This window comes from Aspergillus flavus, chromosome 8 (genome assembly GCF_009017415.1).
Source record: "Aspergillus flavus chromosome 8, complete sequence".
Taxonomy (NCBI): domain Eukaryota; kingdom Fungi; phylum Ascomycota; class Eurotiomycetes; order Eurotiales; family Aspergillaceae; genus Aspergillus; species Aspergillus flavus.
The window spans coordinates 995,453-1,006,576 of NC_092403.1; the positions used below are offsets into that span (position 1 = coordinate 995,453).

At 50.7% G+C, this 11,124-nt stretch overlaps 5 protein-coding genes across 5 annotated transcripts; 2 read left to right on the top strand and 3 right to left on the bottom strand.

Moving 5' to 3' along the window:
- Positions 1-47: 47 nt before the first annotated feature.
- Positions 48-1,731, bottom strand: F9C07_2287183 (UDP-glucose 4-epimerase/UDP-sulfoquinovose synthase). Its single transcript, XM_041295461.2, has 4 exons — positions 1,574-1,731; positions 1,267-1,501; positions 750-1,206; positions 48-683 (listed from the first exon to the last, which is right to left on the bottom strand). The coding sequence occupies exons 1-4, from the start codon at positions 1,600-1,602 to the stop codon at positions 289-291; spliced, it is 1,116 nt and encodes a 371-aa protein (XP_041151427.1). The 5' UTR covers positions 1,603-1,731; the 3' UTR covers positions 48-288.
- Positions 1,732-3,490: 1,759 nt separating this feature from the next.
- On the bottom strand, positions 3,491-6,184 carry F9C07_12519 (putative topoisomerase II associated protein; the record flags this gene model as incomplete). The annotated part of the gene is made up of 3 exons (XM_041295460.1): positions 3,491-3,614; positions 3,706-5,940; positions 6,033-6,184. 3 exons carry the CDS (start codon positions 6,182-6,184, stop codon positions 3,491-3,493), a joined length of 2,511 nt encoding a protein of 836 aa, XP_041151426.1.
- Positions 6,185-7,259: 1,075 nt separating this feature from the next.
- Positions 7,260-8,639, top strand: F9C07_12520 (putative alpha-1,2-mannosyltransferase; the record flags this gene model as incomplete). Its single annotated transcript, XM_041295475.1, has 4 exons — positions 7,260-7,310; positions 7,371-8,174; positions 8,230-8,518; positions 8,575-8,639. 4 exons carry the CDS (start codon positions 7,260-7,262, stop codon positions 8,637-8,639), a joined length of 1,209 nt encoding a protein of 402 aa, XP_041151425.1.
- A 409-nt stretch (positions 8,640-9,048) lies between these two features.
- Positions 9,049-9,985, bottom strand: F9C07_2287185 (mitochondrial 37S ribosomal protein uS12m). The gene is made up of 3 exons (XM_041295459.2): positions 9,508-9,985; positions 9,347-9,447; positions 9,049-9,281 (listed from the first exon to the last, which is right to left on the bottom strand). Exons 1-3 carry the CDS (start codon positions 9,917-9,919, stop codon positions 9,216-9,218), a joined length of 579 nt encoding a protein of 192 aa, XP_041151424.1. The 5' UTR covers positions 9,920-9,985; the 3' UTR covers positions 9,049-9,215.
- Positions 9,986-10,277: 292 nt separating this feature from the next.
- On the top strand, positions 10,278-10,981 carry F9C07_12522 (putative 20S proteasome maturation protein Ump1; the record flags this gene model as incomplete). Its single annotated transcript, XM_041295474.1, has 3 exons — positions 10,278-10,280; positions 10,375-10,816; positions 10,914-10,981. 3 exons carry the CDS (start codon positions 10,278-10,280, stop codon positions 10,979-10,981), a joined length of 513 nt encoding a protein of 170 aa, XP_041151423.1.
- Between the last annotated feature and the right edge of the window lie 143 nt (positions 10,982-11,124).

Below are 11,124 nucleotides of genomic sequence, written 5' to 3' on the forward strand. Positions count from 1 at the left end.
GGTGGAAAGAAACAATTGATAGAGCTTTAAAAAGCAATTTGTAATTTTTCATGCCTTCTATATCTATGTGTACTTGGAAGTTTTTGAAATCATGAGGCAGCACATCATAGCATATTATTCAGTTAAGCAAAGATATGTGGCTCAACAAAAGAAACAAGAAAAGAAATTCGTCTCAACCAATCTACAGGGCTTTTGTGTCTATCGAGGGGCGATTTCGATGATCCGTCCACCTTCGCATCATAGATCTAAGCATCCACCGGTAGATCATTTGCTCACATTAAGAATAATTTATTTCTTCAGCTGTTCCAGCAGCTCAGCAGGGGGCTCCTGGCGGTAGCCCTGAGGGTTGTTCTTGGTCCAGCGCCAGAGGTCGTCGCAAGCCTGCTCGAGAGTGCGCTCAGCCTTCCAGCCAAGCTCGGTGTTGGCGCGGGTGGGGTTAGCGGTGAGGTTAAGGACGTCACCAGCACGGCGGGGAGCAACCTCGTAGGGAAGCTCGCGGCCAACAGAGGCGGAGAAGGCACGGACCATCTCGTAGACAGTGCTGCCCCTGCCAGTACCCAAGTTCCAGGCACGAACACCGGGGTTGTTCGCGCGCAGGTAGTTGAGAGCCTTCAAGTGACCATCGGCAAGGTCGAGGATGTGAATGTAGTCACGGATGGCAGTGCCGTCGTGGGACTTGTAGTCTAACACCGGACAAGTGAGTCATGATGATTTTTCTTCTGAATACGAAGGGAAATAAAGGCACATACCATCACCGAACACAAGGAGCTTCTCACGCTTGCCGGTAGCGACCTGGGCAAGAAGGGGAAGCAGGTTGTAAGGAACACCCTGAGGATCCTCACCCATGATGCCACTGGGGTGGGCACCAGCGGGGTTGAAGTAGCGCAGCAAAGCACCGTTCCACTTCTTGCTCTCTTCCTCGTTTCCGGCCTTGGCAGCGTTGTTACGCTGGGCGTTGATGACATCGGTGATTGCGGTCTCGACGGCGAACTTGGTGTTACCGTAGGGGTTGGTAGGGCCCAGAGGGCACTCCTCGGGGATGGGGATCATGTTGGGAAAGCGGGTGGCATCACCATAGACGGTGGCCGAGCTGGAAAAGACAATGTTGTAGACATTGTGGCGGACCATGGAACGCAGGAGGTTGAGAGTTCCGTAAACGTTGACATAGTAGTAGTCCAGAGGCTTCTCACCAGACTCGCCGACGGCCTAAGTCCCAAGCACAGGTGTAAGTAAGTAGGATATATACATGGAGTCGGACATGCACACCTTGAGGGCAGCGAAGTGAATAACACTGTCAATGTCGGGGTGGGCCTCGAAAACCTTGTCGAAAGCCGCCTCGTCGGTGACATCGACCTGAGCGAACTCAGCCTTCTTGCCGGAGATCAACTCAATGCGACGAAGAGCCTCGGCGGAGGAGTTGTAGAGGTTGTCCGCGACGACGACCTTGTAACCAGCCTCGAGGAGAGCAAGGGCGGTGAAAGAGCCAATGTAGCCCGTCCCACTGTAGATTGCGTTGTCAGTCCATTGAGCCTATGGTGGGGTATACTATCCCGATCCGGGAGGGATATCTTACCCAGTGACAAGAACTGAACCGGAAGGCATGATGACAGATGCAATTGAAGACAAGAGTAGAGGGAAGAAGGAAGAGTGATTAGAGAGGAAGAGTTGTCTAGAGAGGAAAAGAAGAAAAAGAAAGAAACACAAACAAGACGAGCGCTGGCAGCCACGGGATATTTAAGGGGCACCGCAATCGGGATTGGTGGGGGAGGACAATTAGGACAATTGCGGAGGGGCATGCGTTCGGGTGGATTTCATTTTCATACCACTTGGACGTCCACAGTCCGTAAGGTACCGCAACATGTAATTTTGGTCCGACCCTCTCTCTCTCACCTAGTTTGCATGTAATCTGCAACTCTATAGACAGTATCAGATGTGTTTTAGGGAGTGTTCAATTGATGATCTTTTCTTTTTACTGAATGGTTTCATCTAATGAAATCCTCCCTATTGATCATCTTTAATTTGCCGTTCTTGAACGATCTGCGGTCGAGTCCCAGGCACCACGTAATTCATCTTCAAGCTCTAACCACCTTCTTGGGTGACGATCGACCCTTCAATTTTACAGCTCGTATGGCTTGCGTACCGTTTATTTTCCACACGTGCATGCAGCCAATCTACCCGTTCATTCATCCCACCGTCCACTGACTGGCAGGGCCCATGCTCTTAACCATACTTTGCGTATACGCAGAATAGGTTTAGGCGCAGAGTCTATACTTCGAACGAACTCCGGTAAGCCGTGAGACCGTCCATCTGTCAATCGAACCCTGTGGGAAAGCTGAAAGTCACCCCATATCACCCCATGTGGTGCTCACTCGGCATCATTCGATCGGGCACGGCAACGCAGACTTAGGGGCCTTCCCCGGTTAAGTACGGGCCATTCGGCAAGGCTATCGGTTTGCCTTGTCGGATAATATCTGGCATCTAGACTCTGGGGTCTTAGAAAATAGAACGAGCGAATCCGAAGGAAACCCATCGGCCAGATGTCTCTTGACCTTGCTTCTCTTTTATCCAGTGGTTCTACGCCGAGCGGGTCAAGTTCCACTTTGTCGGTGGACTAAACCGGCCCCTACGAAGATGACCCAAGGGTCCAACCGGTTAATATCAGTCAACTATAAGGCATTGGCATTCGAAGTTCGCGCCGAGTGTTTGCCCGGTCAGTTCGTCCGGACCTTGCCTAGGAAATGTCGTCAATACCAGAGAGGTGAGACATTTAACATCCTGTTGGCTCCGGTCCAGCAATGACACGAAGCTATTCATCACTAGTACTTACCAATGCCATCGTCCTGTGTATCGATAGTTTTATAGACACTTCACTACTTACTCAAACCGCACAGCTTTCAAGACATCATTCCTAGAACACCCCCACTACTATCATAGATGCTAGGTATTACCCAACTTCTTCGGGCTTTCTGCTGATTGCACCGCTTCTTGAGGCTTGATTTGTAACTTTTACTCTTTTTTGTCCGCTGATTTGAACTTGAACTGCAAAAGAAAAATGTACATTCAAAGAATAAAAACAAATATGGATATCCGGCATCGCCGCAATAGACCGTAGAGAGAACTCTATCTGAGGACATCTTGTTGAATGCCCTTCCGCTCACAATTACTAGTGTCATCAAACTGCCGTTGAGTTGATCATAATCCTTTCAGGTCTGTCATTAACCAAACGGTCCCTGGTCCATTGGTCTTTTCAGCCAAAGGGTAACCTTCCTTCGCCCGGCCATTCACTTCACCAATCTCCGGGTTCACAAGCTAAGAATGGAAAACCGGTGGTAGGAACTCACGTCTGGGGGACAGAGTCCTACCCAGGCTGGTGCAAGCACCGTTTAATTACTTTAGATGATTTGCTTTCTTTCGCATTGAGTCGTGTCTCTGACGTGCCCTAGAAGTACTAGCGCTCCACGGTTCATAGGTATGCAGGGCTATGTTGCCTCTAGCCGAGAAGTTCGACGTCGAGACCAATAGCACGCATGAAGAGGTTGACGTTTCCAAGTCGTTGGCTAGCCATGTCCGCAGGAAGAGTCTTGCTATATGCCACCGTTTCCATGACACGATCCCTGTAAAAGTGTTAGCACTGCTACCTGAAGGAATTTACGCCCACATGTAGGACAGAACCCATAGGATAGAGAACGACAAGAGTTGACTTACTTCACTGCGATGACCAAGCGCTGCTGTTGCTCAGGGCTAGCTCCAATACCGACTGCAGCCAAGAATTGCCACACATACATATCATCGCCTGCATTGATAGAGCCAGGGAAGATTTCTGCAAAAGTAGGTTCAAGAGTATCAAACAAGATGTTGAACTTTTCCACCCACTGTTGCCAGTCCCGTTCGGCGGCCTGGCCAGCTTCCTTCACAATTTCTGCACGGCTGAGTAGCATGGTCAAGATGCCCAGCCCAATGCGAGTCTTGGCGACCATGTGTACATGAGTTTGAGCGATGACCAGGCCCAAGAGACCAATAATGATGTTGAATGGGGCCTCGTTAACATAACCCAGCAGACTGGGCATGACTGCTTGGGAGAAGAGATCGATGGCTTCTCTGACGGGTAGAGAAGGCTGCGGTTCACCGGGCGCCGGCTGTCCGTTCCGAACCACATCCAAGCTATCCAGATGCACAACAATCATAGTAAGGATGGTAACCCGCTGTTCCTGGTCAATATGACGGAAAATGCGCGGAATGGCCTTTTTGCCTTTAGGGTACGAAAGGAACGCAATGAAGGGGTGTGGAGTGTTCGTGTTAGGAACAATCGGCTCCATAACCTTGAGCGCCTGCCACAATTTCTGATTGAGCGAGCGAACCTTCTGTCGCCATTCCATGTGCTCTTGAATTGCCTCGGCATCGCCTTCATTCGGTGGTGGAGGCATTGTGCGCTCCATATCCTCCAGCTCCATTAATGTGCCATATACGTTCTCGATATTGGTCAAGATAGACTTCCGATCACTCAAACTGAGGTCGGTGTGTGGCTTCTTTGCCGCCTTGATTCCTTCAGAAGTCTCGGGGCGCTTGATATTGAGCATTGTCTTGGGCGTCTTCGCATTACTGAAAGAGATCTTTCCCAAGCTTCCTTCAATGATGAGCTGTTTGTTCTTCGGTTTCGCTTTGGCGGCCTCAACTGCACGTTGGACCTGCTGCTGCATTCTCTGCATATGGTTGTCTGCACTCTGTGCCTGCCGTCGGGATCCATGACCCCCGAGACGATTGCCTGTCTGGAGAAGGTATGTTTGCGCAAAATGACCAAGAGGTTGATGCGGGTGCTGTCTGGGCGCGCCTCGAATCTGGCTGTAGACTTGATAATAGAAGTCCTCGGCCAAGACAGCTTCCAAATCCGCATCTGCGACGTTACCCGCAGCTGCGACTAGTTGCTGGAGCTGAATGCGTGTGATGAAGTTCTTATCTTGCGGCGTCATCAGCCCATTGCCCTTGGAGAGAAGGAAGATCTTGTGGTTGCGTTTCGCGCGCTTTGCATCTTCCATCAAGTACGCTACACGCTGCTCTTCCGTCAGCTGCATCAGTTGTTGAGGGTTCGTGATCAACGGCAGAGTGCCATTTGTCCCCTTTGGCCCTTGAGGCACATTCTGGGGCATCGGTGGCGGTGCCTGTTGTTGTTGCTGTTGCTGCTGCTGGGTCCGTTGCCCGCGTGGGGGAGCTTGATGCTGAGAGTGAACCAAGTGCTGAGGGAGATTGGCGTTCTGCAGGAGATGCAATGGCAAGTTAGGGGGAGGATATGGCTCAGGAGCCATCTGTGGGTGGTGCAACATCTGCGCAGGTGGAACACCTCTAGCAAACTGCGCCTGTAGGATTTCAGGGGGCAACTGGGGGAAGCCGTCCGGGAAACCAGGGATTTGCTGAGGTCGCTGCAGATGATGGAGTGCCTCTGCCATCGAGTGAGGAAGAGAAACCGGGGGCAACCCCGGGGCAGGCCCGGGGCCCTGGTGACGCAACTGCGCTTCAACTTCCTCCAAACTCAGCATCTTCCTGGCCTGCACCGCCGGCTGGGCTACCGGCTGAACCGCGGGGGCGGGGGCGGGCTCGGGCTGCTTCTGTAGATTCCAAACGCTGGATTTTGCCTGAAGATCAGGAATATAGTCCGGGTCTGAATACTTCTCGTATCCGGTGCGCTTGGGCTGCTGGGCCACGGTACTTGTTGCAACGGGGACCTCGGTAGCAGGAGCGGCAGCAGGAGCCTGAGGCTTTTGTAGGCTGTAGCGGACTTGCTCCTCTCCAATGACATCGGCGACCTGAGCGGTCTTTCCGAAGAAGTCAAAGTCCTTACCGACAGCGCCAGTTCCCATGTTCCCGCCGAAAGTGTCGTCGTTGAACGCATCCTGATCGTCGTCGAGTTGATCTCCCAGACCATCATACGTATCCTCGAAATCAATTCTGCAGACCGAACAAATCATCAGTCAGTACATCATGTTCCCTTCATGAACAACCTGGTCGACGAAAGGCGACATCAAGACGGACAGTCTTACACATCATCATCATCATCATTGTCACGGAAATGTCCTGCCAACCTGGCGCGAGCGACTTCGGCAAACGGGTCAGGAGTATCAAAAATACCCTTCTGACCACCCCCGGGGGCTCGATCCCTCGGGAGGGTCGTATCAAAGCCGAAGAAGGACATCTTCGGCGGGACGTGGATGCAGGGAGACGAGGTAGCAGGGGAGCGAGATTTACCGCCGCATAAATGTAGTGCGGGATGAAGTCGACTTCCGGTCTGATATCACCCGCTTACCGACTCCAGGTTAGTGCCGGAGAGGTATTGATGCCTAAGGCAACACATTATACCGGTTACAGATAAATAGGGGAATGAATCAATGCTTCCAAGAAACTGCTGTCAAGGTATATGTTCCGTTTATTATGGTCTTCTGATACCTAGTGAATGCAAAGACATGTGTAACCTCATTGGATATTGGCGTCATCATCATGGGCTTGATCTGACTTTCATTAAGCCCAAAGCCCAGGCAGGAATAGATCGTCGCCTTAGAGTCGCCATGGCCCCATCCAAACACATCACACAGGGCGAACAACCGATGTGCATGTATCAACTACAAAATCTAATAGAATGGATCCCTCTTGCAATTGCCTGGCACATTTAGGGTCATGTAACACTGCTCATCAATGTCCAGAATTTCTATTCAACTGGGCAATCACTCTTCTTGGAACTCCTAATAGGGGGACGTAGTCTTGGCCAATGATGGTAGAGTACATTACGTTGCCATTCCACTGCCAACGAAATCATGATCTCGAACAAAACATCCTATTTTCTGTAATCAATTTTTCCTCGTCTCCCTGTGAAACTAACTCCTCGGCATATTGGCTCGCAACCCCGACGGTATTCCTGCAAAGGGTGGGGATTGTGCAATTTCCTCTCTAACTGGAGAATAATTTCTTCCAGAAAGTGTCTCTCCCTTGTCTCATTACTAGACTTCAGCCGTCGCCTTCATCGCCGCTCCGGGTGTCAACCTGTAGTCAGACGATTCACTTTGACAGCCCTATTTCTAATTAACGGCATTCAATTTCTTGACCTTTAAAAAGCTGCTTCCACTCACCTATTTTTTGCCATTCGTCTGATCCTGGTACTTCCCCCCTTGCTTTCCGATCTGCCCGTTCCCGTATAGAAGGCTAGGCACCCATTTCAAACTTCACCCGGTTGTTCGATAGTCCCGTGTCTGGCGCGGAAGGGACATCTTGCAATCATGTCATCGGGACCGGTGAAATACGTGCGATATCTTCTCTTCGCCGCCGCGGTTAGTGGTTCCTTTCCCATGCTGTTCCATACTAGTGGCTAACCTATGATTGTAATGTAGGGTTTGGCAGTTTTCTTTTTCCTCTCTAGAAGCGCAATCCCAATCCCCGATTCCATTGGCTCGAAATTGAACCCGGCCAGCTACAAAGATAACTCTGCCTCTTCCCCGTCCTCTCATGACAATGCTGCTACCCCGAAGGAACATACCAATGACGCTTCAGGGAGCGTAGGCACCCCTCAGGGTGGTCGGGTCAATGCTACATTTGTCACGTTGGCGCGCAATTCGGATGTTTGGGATATTGCGAAGTCAATCCGGAGTGTCGAAGATCGCTTCAATCGCAACTACCATTATGATTGGGTATTCCTGAATGATAAGGAGTTTGATGACGAATTCAAAAAGATCACCACGGCTCTGGTTTCCGGTACCACCCATTATGGCGTCATTCCAAAGGAACATTGGTCGTACCCTGAGTGGATCGATCAAGAGAAGGCGAAAAAGGTGCGTGAGGACATGGGCCAAAGGAAAATCATCTACGGTGATTCCGAGAGTTACCGACACATGTGCCGTTACGAATCTGGGTTCTTCTTCCGGCACCCTTTGATGCTGAACTACGAGTACTATTGGCGTGTGGAGCCCAGCATTGAATTGTTCTGCGACATCAGCTTTGACCCGTTCCGATTCATGAAGGAAAACAACAAGAAGTATAGCTTTGTTCTGAGTCTGTATGAATACTTCGATACTATTCCTACCCTCTGGGATAGCGTGACGAAGTTCATGAACAATCACCCTGAACATATTGCGGAAGCGAACTCAATGGACTTCTTGAGCGACGACGGTGGAAAAACCTACAACAAGTGCCATTTCGTAAGTACCTCGCTAACTGAGACTTGAGCTTCACTAACCAGAATCTTATGAGCAGTGGTCGAATTTCGAAATCGGACACTTGGAATGGCTCAGATCCAAGCCATATATGGATTACTTCGAATCTCTTGACCGCGATGGCGGCTTCTTCTATGAAAGATGGGGCGATGCCCCAGTACACTCTATTGCTGCTGGTCTGCTCTTGGAAAAGGAACAGATCCACTTCTTCAATGAAATCGCCTACTACCACATCCCCTTCACCCACTGTCCGACGGGTGAGCAATTGAGACTGGATCTTAAGTGCCACTGCAATCCCAGCGACAACTTTGACTGGAAGGGTTATTCCTGTAAGCCAATTCCCGCTGCGATTTGAGGGCAGTTACTAACTCATTCCTCCAACCAGGCACTTCCCGCTACTTCCATGTTAATAACATGAAAAAGCCCGCGGGCTACGAGAATGAGAGTTGACTACCCGTTTTCGGGAAAGTCTTGCTCTCGTTAGCCATTATTGGCGGCCTTGTCCTTGCAATCAGCAGCAAGGTTAGGGCGCGGGCGGTCCATGGCGGACTTTATCTACTTGAGCGAACCGCTGCCATGCGGGAGACTTATCTTAAACGATAAGAAGCACCATGCGATAAGGTGGATCCATCTGCCCATTCTGTTCCAACTGTAGATGCTGGGCATTGGCCATTTTGGCTCTCTTTTTCTTCCTCTTTTTCCTTTATCTTCGTATTTCCGCGGTGTCATGTGTCTTATTATAAGGATATTTCATCATCTTCTTGCTTTTAGGGAGTGATTGTGCATATTATGGAGCGCTAAGGTTACAGCAGGGCAATTACCACACTATGTTTTGACTTAGGGAAAAGCGAAAACAACCCGTTCAATATAAAAGTTCCATCATAAATGTACATAGATAGCTATTTTATAACGATGACGACGATAATGGTCCGTTTGACAAAACCAAGAAGATAGTACAATACAAGCATCTGAACATCGACTTCTCGCCCATTTGCCTAGTCAGGGTATCTCTCCAGCCTCAATCAATTAATCCCTCTTCGGCTTCTTAGTTCCGTATTTCGATCTGCTGGTCAACCGATTGGCAACACCACCCTACAACGACGTCAGCACCCACACGCTCAATCTACCCAACAGCAGGTAACAAAAGAGCAACATACCAAATCCATAGCACCACGGACCAAATGATACTTCACACCAGGGCAATCCTGAGCACGTCCACCGCGAACTAGAACAACACTGTGCTGCTGCACATTATGGCCTACAAATCATCCAAGTCAGCATCAAACCCCAAAGCTACCACCAGAATAGGAGGACAAACCTTCACCAGGAATATAAGCCGTAACCACCTTGCCGCTACTCAAACGTACTCTTGCCGTCTTCCGCTCACCGGAGTTGGGCTTCTTCGGCTTCGTGATACCAGTCTTCAAGCACACACCCTTCATCTCAGGTCTGTCCTTCAGCGCAGGGGACCGGGCACGACGCGCCCGTTGGGCAACACGGCATCCGCGACGGACTTGGTTGTAGGTAGCCTGGCGGAACGGAGAGGTCGAGAACTGGCGGATAGCAAGGCTGGGAGTAGTAGCGGCTGCGACGGCCGTGGGTGTGCGGAGGACGGGCTGGAACCGGGGGATGGAGTATGAAGGCTTAGGGGCGGCGATAGCAGAAAACGCGGGACGCTGGATGATTGTCCGCAGCGTGCGGAGAGTGAGGGAGGAGACGAATGGCGGCATTGTGTGTGAGAAGCGTGGTGATGTTGTTGCCTTCTTTTCTGTCTCGGAGGTTCTGGTATGATTGATCGGGGATAATTTGCGATAGCGCTCACGTGATGTGTTTACTGACTGAGAATCGGATTTGCGGAGGTGGTGGTTAGGGTATACCGGAGGAGCTGTGGACGCGCTATCCTCCCGTTGCCTTGTCAGGTCTATCGTCAGAGCTTCGGTATCTGTCTAACCTCCACTACGCTTTCAGTTCGGCTTCCATCTTGAACGTCCCCATCTTCCTCCACCATACACCATAGACACTGGTATCTCTCATATCTCGATTAATCCAACCTATAGTATTATAAATCTCACACTCAAATCCACCACAATGGTACGTCCTCACCCCATCCACCACCATCCCAGAACTAGTTATACAACACCTCAACCAAGCAAAGCAACCCATCCAGCTAACATAAAGAAAAAAGTCTCTCCGCATCGCCCCAGCCACAAACTACCGCACCCAAACAACCAACACAACCACCCGTCAAAACATCCCCATCTCCCTCCCGCACCCCTCCAAAGGCGCCCCCTCAGCCCCCGGTCTCCCCGACACTCTCCGCGACAACATCACCCTCCCCGCCTCCCGGGGTCCTCCTTCCTCTCAATCCGAAATCCCCGCCTCCGCACACCCCCTCGAAGCCCGTCTGATCGCCTGGCGCCAAACGCAGGATGCAATGAAGATGGAGTCCCTGCGTCGGGCATACGGTATCGCGGAGCCCATCCGCCGTGGCATGGAACTGAAGCTCGTGCGGGATGGATCTTTCCGGCCGGCCGTGTTGGGAGGTGCAAAGGCCGGCAATGTTCATGAGGATATTCTTGTGCTCGGTGGACGGGATACGGAAGTTGGGTGGGAGGATGTGTTCAAAGGTTCGTCATTGCTCTCCTCTTATGCCTATATATCTCTACTTATAGTACCTGGGGTTTGTTCTCGAGGATCGGATCTTCATATACTAACTCAACACAGGAGATGAGTTCAGAGAACCACCCACTTTCCACGACGAGATGGAGAAGAGGCTGCGGATGGATTTCTAAGCTACGTTTCGAATACCGGTTCCTGGTTTCCGTTTATGCTTCGTTGGTCTCGTTTATTTAATTCATTGTATGGGTCGTTATGATTCTTTCTTCTCGATACAGGCGGGATGTGAACAAGAGGATTTGAAATTTCGCCCAGTCAT